Genomic DNA, 20,999 nt, shown 5'->3' with positions numbered 1-20,999 from the left:
GGGTCAGGAAGGTGTCTTAGCATCTACTGTCTAGTGAAGAGGTGGAGAACTGCCTCCAGCATCACAGTCAAGATGCATGAAAGTATGATAGATAAAATATTGTCTTCAGCACCTCATTGGTATCTCCATAGGGCTGGAGAATGAACTCAGTTGCCTCTCCTGACGCTCTCCATCTGCTTTCTATCATTCCCATGTACTTGTTGAGAGTCCTGGTTCCCTTCACTAAAGCAGAGTTATTGTGGTCAGGCTTAACTTGAGGTGGTAGACTAGATGATCCTTAAAGATCTTTTCCAACCCAAAATATTCTACAAATGTATGATTTTGCTTTATCACAGAACCAAATAATGTTTTGGCTTGGAAGGGAGGACCTTAATAAAGATCATTCAGTTGCCACACTCCTGTCATGGGCAGAGAAACCTTCTACTAGACCAAATTGCTCAAAGCCAAATATATGACAATGTCTAGCAGCAAAGGTGCTCTTCCACTGACAGCATGTAGGAACATTTTATCCAAAGGATGTTCACCCCCTAGAACACTTCTAGGGTTCCCAGGATCTCAGTCAATAGTGCAGGGAATAGTACTGCTGAGGCTGTGGGTGGAAAGACAACTCTGTACACCATGAATGGCATTTGGTGGGGCATTGGAACAGGCTGCCCAGGGCAAGTGGTGGAGCCACCATCCCTGGAGATGTTAAAAAAGAACCCATGTAGACATGGTATTTTGGGACATGGCTCAGGGGGTATGGTGGTGTTTGGTTTGGTAATTTGGGACATGGCTTAGTGGACATGGTGATGTTGGACTGATGGTTGTACTTGATGATCTTAGAGGTCTTTACCAACCTTAATGATTCTGTGATTTTTTCCTCTTTCAGCTGATTTTTCACCTAGGCAAATCCCTAAGCACCACAGAATGTGTTGTCATCATGCATGGGGATGACAGGGCTTCATTCTTCCTTGACTGGGAAACAGGGCACTGGCTGCGTGCCCAATACCCACAACAGCTCATCTGGGATCTGCCTCCAGCTCCAGGGCCGGCTCCAGCTTTAGATGTTAATCAGCAATTAGATAACGTGCAGACATTGCTCCTGGGAACAAGAAAATCCCTTCCACAGGAAATTAGTATAATAAAACTTACTGGAAGATCTTCTGGGAGAAGAAAGCAATTTTATCATACCAAATCTCTAACAAAGTTGATTTTTGCCCTCTTGTGCTTGTCCTGACAAATTTAGTGTGATCATTGTCTCACAAGCCCCAGGTGATCTGCCCAACAGATCACAGAGTAGTTTTGGTTGCAAAAGACCCCTAAGACCATCAAGTCCAACCATCAACCCACCGTCACCATGGCCATTAAAACATGCCCCAAAGTGCCATGTCTACAAGTTTTCTGAACACCTCCAGGTGACTCCAACACCTCCTTGGGCAACCTGTTCCAATGCCTGAACACTCTTTCAGGAAAGAAACATTTGCTACCATCCAACCTAAACCTCCCCTGGTGTAATTTGTCATTTCCATGCCATAGGTAGCCAAGAGATGAAGGCTCTGCACTTCTCATGCCTCCCAAGTTCTTGGCAGAGCACCACGAAATTATTTTGGACTTGTCTTTTACAACCTTCAGAGAGAAGATGCTGCTTTGGTTACCTTTCTCTTTCATTTTACCGCTCTTGTGGTGAAATTCCTGAATCTCTCAGTTCTTTTCTTTCCTTTATCTGTGTTTTTATGGCTCCCACCCTGTTCTTTGTTCTCTGGAGACTCTTATCTAGGGTCACTTTGTTCCTTGACTTCATTTGAATGGAGTCAGACACAGGGTGCTCTAGAGTGCCCTTTCCTCTTAACTCTTGCTCTGCTATTTCTTCTAGGTGCTCTCACACACTTGCACACTCCCACTTCTGTGTCTTTCATACCAAGCTTAACATTCCTACTACATATCTCCACAAGCCCAGAACCTTGTCTATAGCTTCAGCACACTTCCTGCAGCCTCCCTGGAGCCTGGCGAATTCCTTCTTTACAGAGAAACATGGTTTTGGTGGAAGGAATGGGGAAGAGCCTGAAAAGCTTCTTCCCTGATCAAAACAATCAGACAATGAGGTCTCTGCTGTAGGAAAGGAGATGGACCCAATCCCAGGAACTTTGCAGGATGCTGAAGAACCTCATTGATGCTTTGCAAGAGGCCAGGACTGGAAACAAGGCTAAAACAGGGGTCAAAAGTTCAACCAGGAGATGGAGATAGGATACATAGGTATGAGAACATGAGTTTCACCAGCAGCAGCTGAGCATGCATCATCCAAACAGTGACCTTCACCTTTATGGGTCTGAGACAGAAGGGAACAGAAATGATGACATCACCCAGAAATCAAAGTTCATAAATCTGGCAGTGTGATTGTGGCTGAAGGCTGTGCCTTAAGTGAGCAGATCAAAGTCCTGATCCAGTAACAAGAGTAGCCCAAAGATGCACCTGGTTATGCAGGCACAGTTTCAGGAACCTCAGTAGCCAACAAGGTTCGTTAGGGTGAGAGGAAACAGCCTCAAGTTGCACCAGGGGAGGTTTAGGCTGGATATTAGGAAGAATTTCTTTGCTGAAGGAGTGGTCAGGCAGTGGAACAGGCTGCCCAGGGAGGCAGTGGAGTTACAGTTACTGAAGGTGTTCTGACATCCTGTAGACATGGCACTTCAGGACATGGTTTTAGTGGGCACGATGGTACTGAAAATAAAGAAATTTGTCACCTTCCTGTGGAATCTATGCAAGGAGGTTTGAGCAGGTTTGCTCTGCAAAACAATTCTGTTCTACTAACTGGGGGAAAAAAACCTCATCTGCAAATTTAGCTGGGTTTTGGTGCCTGACTGAGATCCACATGCACAGCCCCAGCAGTCTCAGGAAGTCTCACCCAAGCCCTGAAACAAAGATGTTGCATTGAAGAAAACTTTCTGCATGCCACCTGGCTCTGCTGAAGATGAGCAAGCTTTCAGTGGGCCCAGACTTAATGCTCAAGCTCTTCAAGTGCAGGTTGTGCTATGTGGAGCCAGGAGTTGGCCTTGATCCTCCCAGGACCCTTTCAGCTCAGGATACTGTACAGTAACAGACAGCCCTGCCATTAGAATCCCTCTGTTGAGCTTTGCAGTCACACAATCACAGGATGACAGAATGGTGGGGGTTGGAAAGGATATCTAAGGATCATCTAATTCAACTTCCCTACTGTGGCAGTTTAGGCTGGGTGCCCCCTGCCACTGCTTCATGAGATACACCTCTGGTGTCCCAGGTACCCACCCACTAGGGGTGGATACAGGAAACGGCGTATTGCTACCCATAAATCCTGCACCCTATAAAGCCATCTGCAGAGTCATCCTCTTTCTCTTTCTACCCTCTCTGCTCCCACGGGAGATGTCCTCTCTTATCGGGTAATGCTGGGGGGGTATCTCAGGCTTCTTAGGCCTGACTAGGCCTAATGCCAGGAGGAGAATGGGGGGGGGGGGGGGGGGCAGTCTCAGACCTGGCCAGCCTGAGACTTGCCTAGCAGTGGGGGGGGGGGGGGGAAGGAAGAGCCCTGAGGGATTGGGTAGACCCTCAGGTGGGAGGAAGGGAGGATTGGGAAGCTTTTGGGAATTCTGTGAGGGGGTTCTGTATGCTTTAGGATGTTCTTTTCCACTATGCTTTGTAGTTTGTAGTTTTCTGTAGCTTCACCAATTTGCTTTTCCATTTAAACTTTTCCATCACTCTCCAATCCGTTTGCGTGTGTCATTCTTTTGTCCCTTTCGGGGCAAGAGATGTTCTGGCTGGCCTCAAACCAGCACACCTACTAAAGCAAGTTCTCCTAACAACATGTTGCTCAGGGTTGTGTCCTGGCAGGTTTGGAATCTCTCCAGAGACGGAGACTCCACAGCCTCTCTGGGAAGCCTGCTCCAGGGCTCCAGCACACTCAAAGTAAAACTCTTCTTTATGTTTAGGTGGAACTTCTCACGTTCCAGTTTGTGCCTGGCCAGTCACTGGCCACCACTGACAAGTGCACAGTCCCATCTTCTTGATCCCTGCCCATCAGACACTGACCAGATCCCCTGTCAGGCTGCTCTTCACTAGGCTAACCAGCACCAGGTCTCTCAGCCTTCCCTGCTCACAGAGATGCTTCAGGCCCTTCAGCATATCTGAGGCCTCCACTGGACTCCCTCTGGTAGTTCCCTGTCTCTCTCTTGAACCGGGAATCCCAGAACTGGACACAATACTCCAGGTGTGGCCTCATCAGGGCAGAGCAGAGGGGTGGAAGAACCTCCCTCAAGCTGCTGACCACACTCTTCTTAAATGCACCCCAGGCCTCCTTGACTACCAGAGCACACTGCTGGCTCTTGTGAACTTGCTCACAAATCTGCTGCCCACACTGTAACCCTAGTAAGGAGGTGCGAGACACAGGCTTACACCAGGAACCTTTCAGAGGGGCTTCCTTATCCAGTAGGTGTTCCACCATAGCAAATTGGTCCTCTTTTGCTCTGCCCACCTCTTCCCTTTGCAGCACTGTAATTAGTGCTGTCTCCACCCTCCCATTGCAGTAGTATTGGGATGAGTCCAGATCCTGTGATAAGTTGTGTCCTGAGTGACTCTCAGGTTCTCTCTCTTCCTCCCCAGCAGCAAACAGGTCCTCTCCAGGAAACTATGGAGCTGAGAACACTAGGAAGCTGTTGGCTCTTGTGCACTTCTTGTGGGGATGAAGGAAGTGCACAAGATGTTGAATCATAGACTGATTTTGGTTGGAAAAGTTCTCTAAGATCATCAGGTCCAACCGCTGACTTAACACCACTGTGCCCACTAAACCATGTCCCAGAATGCCACGTCTAGACCTTTTTTGAACACCTCCTGCTATTGTGACTCCACCACCTCCCTGGGCAGCCTGCTCTAATGCCTGACCACTCTTTGAGTAAAGAAATTTTTCATAATATCCAACCTAAACCTTCCCTGCTACAACTCAAGGCTGTTTCTTCTTGCCCTATCACTTGTTACATGAGAGAAGAGACCAAACCCCACCTCACTACAACCTTCTGTCAGGACAGAAGGTGAGAGGGTCTCCCCTCAACCTCCTTTTCTCCAGAATAAACAACTCCCATTTCCTCATCTGCTCCTCATAAGACTTATTCTCAAGACCCTTCACCAGCTTTGTTGCCCTTTTCTGGACGTGGTCCAGAACCTCAACCCAAGCCCAAACTTGAATCCAGGATTCGAGGTGTGGTCTCACTGGTGCACAATACAGGGAGAGTATCACTTCCCTTGTCCTGCTGGCCACACTATTGCTGATCCAAGCCAGGATGCTGTTGGCCTTCTTGGCTACCTGGGCAGACACTGGCTCATGTTTAGCCAGATGTTAACCAGCACCCCGCAGGTCCTTTTCTGCTGAGCAACTTTCTACCCACACATCCCCAAGCCTGTAACATTGCATGGGAAGGAACAGGAGAGCTGAAGGAACACAGAATTTAAAATCTCAGTTGTTGCACCTCAAAGCTGAGGTGAGCTTTGAGATTGCTCACATGTAGGCTACAAAACATCAGACCAACTCTTACAGAACCTGGACTTGGTTTGTGTCAGCCTGGAATCTTGTGAGTGTATCTGAACTACGGTTGCTCAGGCCACCACAAAGCTGAAACTTCTCATTTTCTTTTAGTGTTTGATTTGTAAAGCAGGGGATGAAACAGCCCCAGCTGCCCGTTCCAGTGGAAGCTCTCAGACCACAGAAATGTACCACTCACAGTCAGCTCCTGCTAGAATAACTGGCAATGATAAATAAAAACAAGCCCTAGGAGACAAAAGGGAAGTGGAGGCTTTGCAGGCATGGGTTTGTTTTCCAGAGGACTCTGCACTTTGACGAGACAAGAACTGGAATTTCTTCTGACAGATGCATTTGCCAGGAAATGCTGATTCTGCAGAATTAAACTCATCTCTGGCATACAGAATGTGTCAAAACTGATCTTTTCTTGCTGGTTCACAGACTCCCCCACTTCCAGGAATCCTTGATAGCCAGCTTCAAAGGGTCGCTCCCCTAGCGCCCTCCTTGAAGCTGGTTTCTTAGCTCAAATTATTTCTGTGGGACATACCAAATCTGTGCCACTAAAACAAACCTTTCTGGTGGACTTGACTCTGCCCTCAAGACCCAGCCAAGCAGCCCAAGCTGTCCTGTGTCACCCCAGCTGTTAGGCCCTCCTACCTTCAAGCTTCCCAACCCCTTATCTAATCCCACTTAGGCCCTGGTAAACGGCTTAGGAAGTTGTTTCTTTTTGTGCTTGGGTCTCTCATGGGGGCTGTGAATGCAGAAGGGTATACGTGCAGAGGGGGTGTCATGCATGCAGGGGGCTTTGCATTCATGCAGTCTTGCATGCGGGAGATCTATGCATGAAGGGTGTCAGGGTTTTGCAGGTGCAGGACGTGTGTATATGGGGTGACTGTGAACATTTGGGGGGAGCACATGAATGCTCAGGGGATCTGCAGCTGAAGATGCAGAGAGAAGGGGAGAGAGACATAAAAAGCAGGTCCTCAAGGCTGCACTTGAAAAGGGTTGTGCATGAGTGGGGTCCAGCTGGCAGGGAGTCATAGGATCATGGAACCGTTTCAGCTGGGAAAGACCTTTCAGATCATTGAGTCCAACCATTATCTAACTACCAAGTCTGACGCTAAACCTCCTCCTCCTCTCTCTTCCCTCAAAAATGGTAAGGGCTCGCAAAGAAGATGTTAAAACCCATGGGGCAGCGCCAAGGGAGAGCTGCTACGCTCCCGCTGCGCTGTAACCCCCTCACAATCGTAAACAGAAAGGCCACGAGGTGACGATCACTCTTTTTCCCCGACCGCGGCTCTCCGGACCGGGAAAACGAAAGCAGGCGGTGCGGGGGAGGGCGCCGGGGGAGGCGGTGCGGAGCTGGCCCGCTGGGCGGAGCCGGTGGCCTCTCCCCACCCCCGGCTCCCGGCCCTGTCGCCAGCCCTGTGCGCCGCCAGCCTCACTTGCGCATCTCGCTTGGCCCCCAGCGCCGCGCCGCACCATGAAGGTTCTTGTGTTCGCTGTGCTGGCTGCCGTGCTGTGCGTGGAGAGAGGTAAGGGGAAAGGTGGGGGGAGATACAAGCATCACACATCTCCACCACCTCTCGCCAAGGTCTCCCAGCCCTGGATTTGGGAGCAAAATGGGGGTGGGGGGGTGGAGGGGAGGATGGGGAGTGGGTGAATAGGGGGCAGGTGCTGAATCTTGCAGGGTGAGCTCTGGAAGTTGGAGGTTTGCAGGCGTAGAGGGGTGAGGGATGCAAAGCAGCTGGGGGACACACTGAGATGAGCTGTGCTGGGATTTGGCGTGGGGTTGGGGGGTGGGTGGAGGGGTGTCTTTCCAAGCCTTGCTTCGCAGCAGTGTCCCCTCCTGAAGCAGGAACTTCAGGGCTTCCTTGCTTGTATGCAGAGGTGTGCATCTCCAGCCGTTCCTGGAGCTCTTCCCAGTTGCAGCTCGAACAAAGCCCGGGGCAGGCTCCGGTCCCCCTTTCTGGGTGCAAGGAGCCGGGATAACGGCGCTGAAATGGGCTGAGATACAATCAAGGGAAAGGGGAGGGGGGGAGGTGGTGTAGATGGAGTCTAGCTCTGGCAATGGCTGATGGAGCAAAGTGTGGGCAGAACTGCTCGTGATTCTGGCTCATGCTGCCCCCATCCCTCCCATCAGTATCCCTTGGGGATCCGACCTGCCATGGCCAATGTGTGGGGCAGTGACCCCCCCAAGGGACCATGTCCTTGTAGAGCATATCACGGGGCTGTCACCGAAGGTGAGGAAAATGTGTTTCCTGTTGCTGGGCATTAAACTGCAAGTTGTCCAAGTGGCAGGGTCTGCAATCTCCGCCTTCCCATCGACTCCATTTCTGACTATCCAAAAAAACTCCACGGGGCCGTGCAAAACCCCATATTGTTTCCATATGTCAGTGCTTGGAGAAGCCAAATAAAGAGCAAACAGGAGTTCTGGGCTCTCTGAGCCCCTGCTCAGGAAACAAGGGCTCTTCTTGTCTCCTGAGGATGCTGGTGAGAAGAAAGTAGTTATTTGCTGTCCATCCAGTGCCCCTCCACCCAGTGAGATCCAGGAAGGAATTGGCAATTCGAGTGCTGAGTCTCCCATCAGAGCCCAGTTGGCATCTGCTCAGTTCCAGCTGGGAGGATGGGCTGCCCAGGCCAAGGGGTTTCATTCCCCTCCTGTCCCTCACCCCCCAGAAAAAAACCCACCGCAACAAACAGAACCCTTTCAGCTTTAAAGTAAGTTCTTAGTCAGGCAGAAGGATTTGTTGCAGGTAGCTTTATCCCCGAATGCTTCAAGCACATCCAGTGAATCTGCAGAAAAGCTTTACCAAGTGCCCTGAGGATTGTCTTAACAGCAATGGAAAAGGGAAGAGCGTTCGGTGTAGGAATGGAATGGAAAAGCTGCTGAAGCAACAGCATTTTTCACCATTTTTCACAGCAGAAGTAAGCTTTTAGAGGCTTTCCCTTTTTTCCCCCCATGCTCTTTCCAAGAATGGGTTCAATCTCTTATCTGAGGAATTCCCCCAAAATTATCTGCTCTGTTCTGGGAGTTCTTTGTTCCTCCAAGGAGCTGAGCAGCAAACAAATAAACACATAAATTCTTCTGCTGCGTTTTTCCCCCCTGCATTGTTCAGGGTTTTTTTTTTTTTCAGGCTTTTTTTTTTTTTTCATTCTTTCATAGCTTTCAGCTCCAACTCTTTGCTCTATCTCCAGCCCCATTAAATAATTCTGCCACCCTTCTTGTGCCTTTTGTCTAAGACATTCAGCCTCCTTGTTCTCATAACTCTGCAGTTATTTAGTGATCTGATTTAGAATCATAGAATCATTTAAGGTTGGAAAAGACCTCTAAGATCATCAAGTCCAGCCATCAACCCAATACCACTATGCTGGGGCAGAAAGTGGCACCTAGCTATCACTGCACATTTTCTCTCTTAAACTACATTGAGACCTTTCCTGGAAAGATTTTTGGTCTGTATTAAAGAACAGGGGTACTAGGTAGGTGTGACAAATTAAAAACATGGGGACAAGTAGGAGGTGCTGTGGTAGGAGCATAGGTGTTGTCACATGGTGGAGAATTTAGTGTTTAAAGGCATTTTGATGTGCATGGATAAATATTTTTGGATGTGTTTGTATCTGGAGCCTCTAAGGCTTAAAGACCAGCACTGCACCACTCAACTCGTGCATTCAGTGTTGTGAGCCAAATACATATGGGGACATATAGTCCTACCATAATGCCCACAGGAAGCCTGTAATCCTCTTCATTCCTGGTGCCTGTGAAATGGGATGAGTCAATTTACCTCCTCAGTTTGCCCTCAGGGTGGTTGCAAGGTGAAGAAAGGTTTGGTACAGGTCACCCGAGACTTGATGATTGGACTTGATGATCTTAGAGGTCTTTTTCGACCTTAATGATTCTGTGATTGAGAGCAGAAACATGCTGGGGACAAGTGAACAGGAAGGAAGTTGCCTTCACTCAGAGGTCTCACAGAATCACAGAATGGTAAGGGTTGGAAGGGACCTCTGGAGGTCATCGAGTTCAACCCCCTTGATAAGGCAGGTTCACCTAGAACATCACACAGGAACGTGTCCAGGTGGGTTTTGAATGTCTCCAGAGGTGGACACTCCACCACCTCTCTGGGCAGCCTTTTCCATTGCTCTGTCACCCTTAAATTAAAGAAGTTTCTCCATATGTTTTGATGGAACTTCTTATGTTCAAGTTTGAGCCTGTTACCCTTTGTCCTGTCACTGGGCACCATTGAAAAAAGACCTGTCCATCCCCCAAGACAGTTTTGGCCAATGAGGTCCAAAACACCACCCATGAAAATGCTCTAAGGGCTCAGCAAGGGACAAGGGCTCAGCAAGGGACAATGATGGCCTTAGAGTCAATAGCTGGCTTTGTTCTCCCCCTCTCCTAGATCCTGAGGCAAGGTCCACCTAGGAATCTCTCCTGGGGCTTTTGACTCAACTGGTGGGTCTGTAATCCTGGGTTCTGGGTGTAGGTTGTGACTGCTGCCTTGGCATGCTGGGGTAACACAGTTTTGGTGCAAGGATCGTTGGCAAACTGATTGTTGTTGGGAGGATGTATGAGGCAGTCCAGGAAATTCTTGCTTGGGGGGTTGTGGGGTTTGCTTTGTCTCCAAAGCAAAGTCTTCTGGTTGCCCTAGTGTGACATTCCAGATCTCCCACTAACCCGCTTTAATCTGTTTCCCTGAGATTTATGATTTTATTTTCTTTTGGCTGCCTTGACCCTGGCTGCTCAAAAGCCATCCCTCACAGAAGATTGTTATTTTTTTGCCTTTTTCTTTTTTCTTTCCTTGAGAGAAACAGGATTGAGAAGAACCTCAAGAGGTCATGCAGTCCCACGGCAGAGTGGAACAGCTTCTGACTGGTATTTGTCCATCTTATCATAGAGTGGTTTGGGTTGGAAAGGAACTTTAAAGGTCATCTAGTCCAACCACCCTGCAGTCAGCAGGGATATCTGCATCTAGAACAGGTTGCTCAGAGCCCTAAACCACCTGACCTGGAATGGCTCCAGGATTAGGACTTCTACAACCTTTCTGGGCAGCTTGAGCCAGGGTCTCACCACCTTCAGCATGAAAAAAGAAATATTCTTTATCTCTAATCTAATTGCCCCTCTTTTCATTTCAAGCTATCACCTCTTGTCCGGTCACAGCAGGCCCAGATAAAAAGTCTGTCCCCATCTTTCTGATAGGCCCTCTTTAAGTACTGAAAGGTCACAAGGAGGTCTCACCAGAGTCTTCTCTCCAAGCTGAAAAAACCCCATCTCTCTCAGCCTGTCCTCACAGCAGAAGGGTTCCAGCCCTCTGATCATTTTTGTGGCCTCCTCTGGCTCCACTCCAACAGGTCCATGTCTCTCCTGTGCTGAGGACTCTAGAGCTGGACACAGTGCTCCAGGTGAGGTCTCACCAGAGCAGAGCAGAGCAGAGGAGAGGAATCACCTTTCTTACCCTGCTGACCATGCTTCTTTTGATGCAGCAGCAAATTCTTGTTCTTCATGATATTCCATGACAGGGACTGCTGAACCTCAACAGGCTTTCCCACTAGGGCTTCACCAGCTTCACCTCCTTAGGATAATCTGTGATGGAGTTGAAAGAGGTGGGATCAGGAATTGTGCTGCTTCGCACTTCCCATCCTAAATCAGCTCCTCCTCTGTTTGGCATCCTGTAAACACAGGAGGTAAAGTCAGTGCCTCATTGAAAGACGTGCCATCTGAGGGCTGAAAAATCAAAGGCCATGAAGCATCAGGACCTGATGACCTGATCTGTTTGCCTATGTAGGTCAACAACTGCAGTGTGGATGTGATGTTCTTGTATGTAAAAGGCGTGGAAGATCATGTGTCCACCACAAGTGGACACAATGTCCTGCTGAGTCCCCAGTCCAGGCTCTTTCTGCTGAATGCTGTTTTCTAGTCTTCCCTCTTTCTTGGGCAGATCTGAAGGATGAATGATGGGAGCCAGCTGGTGTTGCCCATCTAGCTGATGTAGGATAAACCATTTTAGGGGACCTGTCGTGGAGGAAGGTGTGTTTTTTTTGCTGTCCCCTGGCTGCAAATTAAAAAAGGTTGGTTGCATATGCTGCCTTCTTAGTGCTATGACTCTTCTGGGTAGTGGGGACAGTGCAAGTCCTTGCAGATCTTGCTGCAAGTCTGGGCTTGCTCTGGATGAAAAATTGTTTCTACCAGGTGTGCTAGCTCAAGCAAAGCCTGAGCTTTGTGCCCTGCTGCCAAAGGCATGTCACAGGAAGCTTCAACCCATGGTCATGCTTGGAGTGTTCTCATCAATGTCTGTGGTAGCTGAGCTGAGTAAGTCCAAACCTCTGCCTCCAGTTTGCAGGCCTGAACTCACCTCTGTTTCATTTCATTTGCTCTTAGAGGTCTTTTCTAACCTTAATGATTCTATGATTCTATTCAGGACATGGTGGTGTAGAGTTGACACCTGGACTTGGTCTTAGAGCTATTTTCTGATCTTAATGATTCTATTTCAAGTTGGCATCTGGAGCTTGAACCCACTCTCAGGGCAAACAAGAGCATGCCACAAAGTACCAGGTTGACCTATGGTTGTATTGAGGTTTTTAGGTGATGGTTGATCCTGCCAAGAGCTCAAAATGATTTATCCCTTATTTGAACTCTTCACTTGGCCCATTTCTTTGGGGGAAAAAACCTGTTGCAGATTGATGAAGCTGAAATACTGGGGGGCTTGGAGCACCTCTGTGAGGAGGAAAGGCTGAGAGCCCCGGAAGAGAGCAGCCTGAGAGGGGATCTGATCAATGCTCAGCAAGAGCTGAAGGGTGGAGGCCATGATGTGGCTGGGCATTTTTCAGTGGTGCCCAGCGATAAGAAAGGCACAATAGGTACAAACAGGTTCTAACTCAGGTGGTTTCACTTGAACTTAAAGAAAGACTTCTTTCCTTTGAGGGTGATGGAGCACTGGAGCAGGCTGCCCAGAGAGGTTGCAGAGTCTTCTTCTCTGGAGACATTTCAAACCCACCTGGGCATATTTCTAAGCAACCTGCTTTAGGCAAATCCATTTCTTACCGTGGGGTTGGACTGGATGATCTCCAGAGTTCCCTTCCAGCCCCTGCCATGCTGTGGTTCTGTGCAATACCAAGCGTGTCTGTGGCCAGACGCAGTACATGCCATGTGTCAGAGGTCAGGACCACCCAGTGAGGAGATCTCCCCACCAACCCCTAACTGCAATGTGCCTTTCCCTTGCAGCCCACACGCTCATCTGCTTTTCCTGCTCGGATGCATCCTCCAACTGGGCCTGCCTGAAGCCTGTCAAGTGCGGGGAGAATGAAAACCACTGTGTGACAACTTATGTCGGAGTGGGAATCGGTGAGTGGTGACAGGGCTGCCTTCTTTGCCCCTCCTGGCTGCTCTCCTGGGTCACCTGCTGAGCTGCAGGAAGGCAGCTTCCTTCCTTTGGCTAGAGGGAAAAAGAAAAAAAAAAAAAAAGGGAAAGTTCTGCTTAGCAGCTGAGTGTCAGACCATCCCAAGGGATTTTTAGGAGGGATGTGCCTCCAGCTGGAGTCACGTTAAAGCCCACGTGCCTGCACCAGTTCCGGGAATCTGAGGGGAATTTTGGGGTGGGGGTGGGGAGGTTGCCGATGAGTAAGTGAAAGTGTGGAGGATGCTGCAGGGCTTCCTCTGCATGAAGCTCCAGGCTTGCCCTTCTTGCTTTTACCCTCTGTTTGGGTTATCCATCTCTGAGTCCCACCTTTGCTTCCTCCATAGGCAAGGTGGGGATGCCAGGAAGGGGAGATTGGCAGGTTTCCTCCTTATGTGCCAGGAAGGATCTGGAGGTGGGGGGTGGTCTGTGCTTTCTGGCTGCTTCTCCTAAGAGAAGTGCTGCTCTGGCAGGTCTCCTGGTGCTCTCCCTCACAGGAGGGAATGCTGTTGGATGTCTGACTTGCAGGGTCTGCATCGTGGGTGGGTTGTGCTTGCAGGAACCGAGGCTGGGAGCTTCATAAACCTGTCATCTTAGCACAGTGCTAATAGTTTCCTCATTCTTGCTGCTAAATGTGTGCTGCACCTCCAAATGCAGGCTCTGCACCCACCTGTCGCCCCACTGCTCTGTGCTCCCCGTGCTCTTTGTCTCACTTGAGGAGTCCCTAGGTCAAGCTCAAGTGGGATTTTTGAGATTCTTCACTGCTGCAGCCAAACTTTGGCCAACAACTTGGAAGGGCTGTCCCTAGGGTGTTGCATGGTCACTATGGTCTGTGTTGGAGGTTATCATGGTGCATTGATGGAATGTGTGGGCTGGCTGAGATTACTATTGTGGCCTGATGCCAAGAAGCACTTCATCCAGACCCCACCTGGAATACTGCATCCAGTTCTGATGCTCCCAATACAAGGAGGACATCGAACTGCTGGAGTGGGTCCAGAGGAAAGCCATGAAGATAATCAGAGGGCTGGAGAACCTCCCCTATAAGGATAGGCTGCAAGAGTTAGGGCTGTTCAGCCTGGAGAAGAGAAGGCTCTGCAGAGACCTTCTTGTGGACTTTCAATACCTGCAGGGAGCCTACAAGAAAGTTGGGGAGGGACTTTTTACAAGGGCTTGTAGTGATAGCATGAGGGGGAATAGATTGAAGCTGGAAGAGGGGGCATTTAGACTGGATGTTAGAAAGAAATTCTTTACAGTGAGCGTAGTGAGACATTGGAACAGGCTGTCCAGGGAGGTCATGGATGCCCCTTCTCTGAAGGTGTTCAAGGCTAGGTTGGATGAAGCCTTGAGCAGTCTGGTCCAGTGGGAGGTGCCCCTGCAATGGAGGTTGAAACTAGCTGATATTTAAGGTCCCTGCCAACCCAAATCATGCTATGAATCCCCTCCATGTCACCTCTGATGCTTTGACTGTTTCAGTGATGTAATTTCCTTTGCAGAACAGGTGATCAGCAAGCTGAGAAACATTCTAAACCCATCTTGTTTTGCTTTTCTTCCTTTCCCCCTCCCCAACCCTGATCTAAATTCAGGCAGCAAGTCTGGCCAGTCCATCTCCAAGGGATGCTCTCCCATTTGTCCCAGCGCTGGGATCAACCTTGGCATAGCAGCTGCCTCCGTTTACTGCTGTGACTCCTTCCTCTGCAACATCAGCGGCTCCAGCAGCGTGAAAGCCAGCTACACCCTCCTGGCCTTGGCTCTTCTCTTCAGCTTCCTCTGCGTCCTCAGGGCTCGCGAGTGATGGGGCTGGCCGAGGAAGAGCTGTCTTCCGCGGGCCGTCACAGGTCTCATTAGCCAATATCTTCTCTGTTGCTGTCTGCAAGGAGATCCTCTGCTTCTCAGCAGGCTTCCAAGGTGTTTCCCAGACTTTTCTGCTCTTCCAGTATCGGAGACCTGGGCGGTTTGGCCGAGCTGTTCTTCTCCTTCTGTGGACATACCCCAGTGCACTCTTCACGCCTCCTTGGCAAAGGTGGATCGTTTTAGAAGGGTTTCTGCTTTTATAACTAATTTCCCCTCCCCCAACTCCTTTCTAAGGTTGGTTAAAACAAGGCTGGGACTTGCCCTGAAACCATTTCTAACCCCAGACACCACCCGGTCAAGCATTCAGACGTTCCTGCCTCTCACCTCCATGGAGGTGCCTGGCACCAGCGTGCTCCGGCACATGGCTGATCCTGGCACCGAGAGTTCATGACCCAAAGGGAGATGCATTCCTGGCCCCTTGCAGCTGCAGTCTCTGTTTTTTATAAAATCATTTAGTTTCTTCTGATCCTGGGCTGACTTTTCTGGAAAATGAATGAGCTATTACCTTGTCCTTCCAAGCTCTGTAAGTGCCAGACCTGAATAAACATGCTCCTGTTGTTCCCTCAGATGGGACATGTGCTCTGTGTGTTTCCTTCCTCCAGATAATTGTTATGGAAAACCCAGCATGAGGGCCTCCTAAATTCTTGAGCAGCTTTTGAGTGCTTCCATCTCAGCATTCAGTCCAGTTCACCTCTGAGCAGCAAATCCATCTCCTCCCTGTTGCTGTACTTTCTTAATAAACACCCTAGGCCAACTGGTTTCACCTCTCTTGGGAACTGCCTTTTCCAGGTGTGTTTCAGTGGAAAAAGCCAGTTTCTGGGGTCTGAGTCAACCCCATTACTCCTAACAGGGCAAACACCCTGGGAATGGGACCTCTTAAAATCAGTCTCCGTGCCACAAAGACTTGGTGCCTCAATTTCCCCACTTTTGGATGCATGGTCATGATAGACAATGACGTTGATACCTAAATGATCCAGAGGAACAGGTCTGCTTGAGAAAAGTAGTGAAGTCAGAGGCAAAGATCTCAAAACTCAGATCTTTAGGTTCAACCTGCAGTCCCTGGCTGGTGGGCTGATGGTGCACATGGACTGCAGAAAGTGACTTCACCACCAGTCCTGCTACTTCTGCTGCCCCTCGAATCCCAGGATCTTCCAAGTCTTTTGGCAGCATTGCTTCTGGAAGTTCTCAGCCATCTGATGGGAAATGTGTCCTGTCATCTCTGTGTTGTGCTGGTTTCTCACCTGCTTTACCTACCTGTGGACTTGTTGGACACAAACCAAGCGAAAACTGAGCCTTAAAACGCCACATGAAAGCTTGATGTCACTTCCACTGATTTGATCAGAGGAGCATGGGTCTTTTTGTCCTCTTCTAGAAAGAAATACTAAGTGTAGAGGTGACATTCTTTGGCCATTCCCTCCTTGGACATGGTTCTCTTGTGTCAGAAGACAATAGTTACTCGTGCTGTCCAATTAGACCTCTGGCCCCACTTAAATGGGTGATAAACCTGTTACGAGAGATGGCGTGCAGATGGATAGAAGTATTTGCAACAAAAGTGGTTACATGAGGTTTTTTTTCCTCTTCCTTCTCCTCACCTGGTAATTAGAATGACACAGATGCTAATGACACCCTTTTACAACAGGAGGACTTGTCTTGGTGACATGACCCATAATTAGGTGATAAGTTTGGAAGGAATGCATAGCTTGTCTGCTTGGTCTTCAGATGTGTCTTCCTCTGGTTCATGCATCCTCCTTCACCTGCTGGGACCACAGTGTTTGAAGTGTGCCACAAACCTCTGCTATGCACATGTAGCACAGGGAAAATTGGGGAGAAAATAATCAGAAATGGAGTAAATGTTCCCAAGCTTCCCTGTGCCTGAGCCTTCCTCCCAAAAGGGTTAAGACCTTCCTTGCAGGGTTAATTTGGTCGTTGCTGCTTGCTGTGGGGAGATAGTTGGCTGAAGATGAGCCAGCAATGTGCCCATGTGGCCAAGAAGGCCAACAGCATCCTGGCTTAGATCAGCAAGAGTGTGGCCAGCAGGACCAGGGCATTGATTGTCCCCCCTGTACTCAGCATTGGTGAGGCCACACCTTGAATCCTGGGTTCAGTTGTGGGCCCTTCCAAGAAGGACATTGAGGTGCTGGAGTGTGTCTGGAGAAGGGCAGTGAAGCTGGGAAGGGTCTGGAGAGCTTGTGAGGAGCAGCTGAGGGAACTGGGGTTGTTTAGTCGGGAGAAAAGGAGGCTATGAAAAGACCTCATTGCTCTCTACTGTTTGCTGACAGGAGATGGAATGAAGTAGGAGTTGTTCTCTTCTCCCATGTCACACATCATAGGACAAGAGGAAATGGCCCCATGTTGCGCTAAGTTGGACATTAGGAGAAATTTCTTCACCAAGAGAGTTGTCAAGCCCTGGAACAGGCTTGGTGGAGGAAGGAAATGGTGGAGTTGCCATCCCTGGAGTGGGTAGATGTGATACTGAGGGACATAGTTTAGTGGTGACCTGTCTGTGCTAACAGTTGAACTTGATGATTTTAAAGGTCCTTTCCAATCAAAATGATTCGATGAGTCTGTGATGCCTTATGGAGAACAAGGTAGCACCCAGAAGTAGTCTAACTTGCACATAATGGGGCTCTAACTCTTTTCTAGCCACCAGGTAGAAGATACCTTGGGTTTGGACTGAATCACCCTCACAACACCTCTGCTGTGAGCAAAGAACTAAAATTAAAAGCCACCAGCATAGCTGTGTCCTAATGCCTGATCATTCCTTTACAAGGCTCTTGAGGCTGCCACACTGGGCAACCCCAGCCATGAGCAGGGATGTGAGACATGGTTGCCCCCTCCAATGACCATTTCCCTCCTATCTTGATGTTTCAGAGTTTGCTCATACTCAGGACTTGGTGATGTGAGGGAGGGGATGCTGGTGGGCAGAGCATTCAGCAGGCTACTTACCCTATGCAAATAACAAGTTGTATTAATGGTATTGCCAGGGGACACATGTGAAGGTCACTTTACACATGTTCTTGGGCCTATAGATGGTGAGTAGAAAGCATATGGAGATATTTTTTTCTTCACTCTCTTTTTTCTTTCTTTCCTCCTTCTGTGCTATATTCCTGTACACTTCGTAGATGGAAGAAGAGATACTGAGTATTTTTTTCTCCTTCTAAACACACATGGCAAAGATCTCTTTGATAGATTTATGGAGATTTAAGAGAGAGGGAGGCTATGACAGCTTGTCAAATGCAGGAGATGTTATTCAGCAGTTTAATCCCAACCACCATATGATCAGTTCTGCCAACTCTCCCAATTTCTGGTCCTACTATAAGTGTTTCTTTTTATTCCCAGCACGGGAAATCGTGTGAGAACCTCAGCTCTTGTAAAGCCCAGGAGTGAAAAGCTTGAGAATGTGCAGCTATAGTAATGAAAACCATTAATAATAATAATAATAAAAGACACAGCAAGAACCCAGCATTTATAGAGCATTAAAACTGGTGGCTTAAATCAAATGCCTTGATTTGGAAGTTGAGGGCTGTGGTGGGACAGTGCTGCAGTGCTCTGAATGTATATGTTTGGACTGTGGAATGAGAAAACTCAAATCTTCACCTTTTCTGAGAAGATGAGAGGTTACAAGGGGGAGGGAAAGGCAGCTTTGCTCAGTAAAAGCAGGAAAAAAAAATATCCCCAAATGGTTTGCACTGGGAAAAAATAAGAACTTTAGTCAAATGCTTGCCCATTTTGGAGCATGCTCATAAGAAAATGGTTTCTGTGCTTCCATCCTGGAAATGGCTTCATTTCAATGGCCAGCTCCTGCCATCTACCATGACATCAACTTGCCAAAAAAAACCCCAGAAAAACAAACAAAAGAACAAAGTTCTTCCAACTGTTTTTGAGAATTATAAATTTCTTTGGTTTGTTTTGGTTTTTGTTCTGTTGGTTTTTTTGTTTTGTTTTTTTTTTTTTTTAACCCAAGGGGTAACATTTCTTCTTTTGGAAAAACCAAACACCTGATACGACTTCCTTCCCCAAACAGCCAGAACAAATAAGTCCAGTTGCTTAATCATTACTGAAGGGATCTACATCATTGCTCAAAGAATGTCCTTGGTTGCTGTTGATTTACTCAGTTCTGGTTTATGGGAAATCACTTGCCTTCCAGGAGCCCTATTTACCCAGAGACTGGTCCCACCACCATCCCATGACCTTGGCCATGAAGGAGACTATGGGGAGGCTGGTAGCTCTCTGATCTGGATGTCTGTGCCTCCAGGCTGGAATGACATAGGTATCCATGCTCTCCTGTCTCTGGAAAGGCAGATGTGCACATCTGGATGCTTAGAGGCTTAATGCCCTATCACAAGCCCTTTGCTGCTGTGATCCCAGTGCTTTTGCACCCTGAAGCTGGGCTGTGCTTTCACTGTCACCCTTAGTGGTGAGGTGCTGTGGGTCTCAGCTGTTTGGGATGAAGATGGCTCTTGATCTTTCCTGGAGGAGTTATTTCACCCCTGAAAAGCTGCTCTGACGCAATCAAATCGGAGTAGGGGTAGACACACCCAAAATTGTATTTTGGGGAGTGTGCATGGTGCACAGGGAAGCAAAGCCCTGGGTTTGTCCTGCCATCTACTGGCTTTTGCCAGACTTGATTGAGATGCTTTGAAGCTCAGAACTCACTAGTCAAGGAGGACCTGTTAAAAATTGGAATGGAGAGTAGGGAGCCAGGGGTGAACTACCTTTAATTGCAGAGAATCAGAGCCATCATAGAAAGACTGGATATTTTCATTTGCTCTGATAGTATAAATTGAGAAATTCAAGGCTTAACAGGCTTCCTAGGTCCAACACTTTCTGAGGGAACATTTTTTCCAGCCCAAATGATACCATTTCATCAGAATCAAAAACACTTCATGAAAATACAATAAGCCAATAAAACATTGCAGAAAATAATATTGGCACACTTTCTTTCAGCTGTGTTGGCTGATCTCATTTTGCTGAGATGGTTCCACCAAAATGTTGATTTTACTAATACCTAGGTGTGAGGTTTGTAACTGTGCATTACCTTTGTTGTAACAGAATAAAGAAACCTTGATTCCTTTGAAGAGATTAAGTGTAAGCTCAGTGTATGCTACTCATTGTTTCTTATACCCTAATAAAAATACATGGAATTAATAAAAAAGGTTACACTTGGAACAAAAGCTTTGGATGGTGCTGCAGGTATTCCAGATATTGCCTCTTGCTTTGTGTGGAAGAAAAAGTGCTTGGGTTGGACTCAGAGCCCACGGGGGTTGCAGGCTGGTCAAAAGGACAGAAGGCTGAGCTTATAGACTATAGGAAGGGATAAATCCATACATGCCGTGTCAAGGCCATGGGAGTCTCCCCCTGATGATGGATGAAGAACAGGGATTGTCTTTGCCTTCAATAGACTTGCTCATAAATATTGTTGACTCGCCCATGACCCTACTGGGAATGGAGATGAGATTTGGCCTTTGAGCCTCTGCTCTTTCTTCTTGGAGAGAGTGGCTATTTTGGGCACATAATAGTCCTTGTGGGGGCGTCTGGGCAGCTGCTACTCCTCTTTCCAAGCTCCCAGGGTGCCACTCTGGCCCCTCTCCTGCCTGTGCATGGATGCACACATGGACACACAGACTTGGAGCTTGTTGCTCTGGAGATGCCCCTCTGCACTCCTAAACCAAGCAGACTTCATTGTGCTTTGCAGAGAGGTGTAATTCTAATTTTTGTGTCAAGCTTTATTATTTTGGGGGAGCCCAGCTGGATCCCATGGGAGAAGGAGATTATTGTTCCCTGGGGAATTTAAGACCAATGCAGAATAACAGCAAAGGGCTCTCAGGAGCTTCTTGGGAGCAGCCACCAACTGTTGAAACAAAGACATGTCTTTTCTTTAGAGAACTCTAGCCTAGACTATCTTCTTCCTGGGAAAGGGTCTTCTCCACTGCTCTCCCTCCTTCTAATCCTTCTTTTGAAGCCTTGTTTACAAGTGGGTTTGGGGGTGGGAGGGCACCAGTGGTGACACAGCTAATTTGGGGGACTGGAGGGCACTGCACAGCTGATGGTCACAAAAGCAAGCTGTCTCCAAGTGGCTACACCTCCCTCTGCCTGGTGTTCCCATCCTTTCTTGGAATCATGGAATTGTTTTGGTTGGAAGAGATGTTTAAGATCAAGTCTTAACCAACCATCAACCCAGCACTGACAGTTCACCACTAAACCATGCCCCTCAGAATTACAGCAATATGATTTCTTCTTAC

General features: G+C 48.3%; 1 protein-coding gene across 1 annotated transcript; it reads left to right on the top strand.

Moving 5' to 3' along the window:
* The first annotated feature begins 6,962 nt into the window (after nucleotides 1–6,962).
* Nucleotides 6,963–15,530, top strand: LOC128970258 (lymphocyte antigen 6E). Its single transcript, XM_054385368.1, has 3 exons — nucleotides 6,963–7,053; nucleotides 12,735–12,854; nucleotides 14,490–15,530. Exons 1-3 carry the CDS (start codon nucleotides 7,002–7,004, stop codon nucleotides 14,696–14,698), a joined length of 381 nt encoding a protein of 126 aa, XP_054241343.1. The 5' UTR covers nucleotides 6,963–7,001; the 3' UTR covers nucleotides 14,699–15,530.
* Nucleotides 15,531–20,999: the final 5,469 nt, after the last annotated feature.

Source organism: Indicator indicator, chromosome 12, assembly GCF_027791375.1.
Source record: "Indicator indicator isolate 239-I01 chromosome 12, UM_Iind_1.1, whole genome shotgun sequence".
In the NCBI taxonomy this organism is placed as follows: domain Eukaryota; kingdom Metazoa; phylum Chordata; class Aves; order Piciformes; family Indicatoridae; genus Indicator; species Indicator indicator.
The sequence above is the reverse complement of the archived record's forward strand: the minus strand, read 5'-3'. Positions and strand labels throughout refer to the sequence as shown.

Bases quoted from the DNA above. Each gene is read 5' to 3' on its own strand.
- LOC128970258 (XM_054385368.1), top strand. From the start codon at position 7,002: ATGAAGGTTCTTGTGTTCGCTGTGCTGGCTGCCGTGCTGTGCGTGGAG. The intron at 7,054-12,734 runs GTAAGGGGAAAG...TTTCCCTTGCAG, and splicing joins CGTGCTGTGCGTGGAGAGAG to CCCACACGCTCATCTGCTTT. The intron at 12,855-14,489 runs GTGAGTGGTGAC...ATCTAAATTCAG, and splicing joins TTATGTCGGAGTGGGAATCG to GCAGCAAGTCTGGCCAGTCC.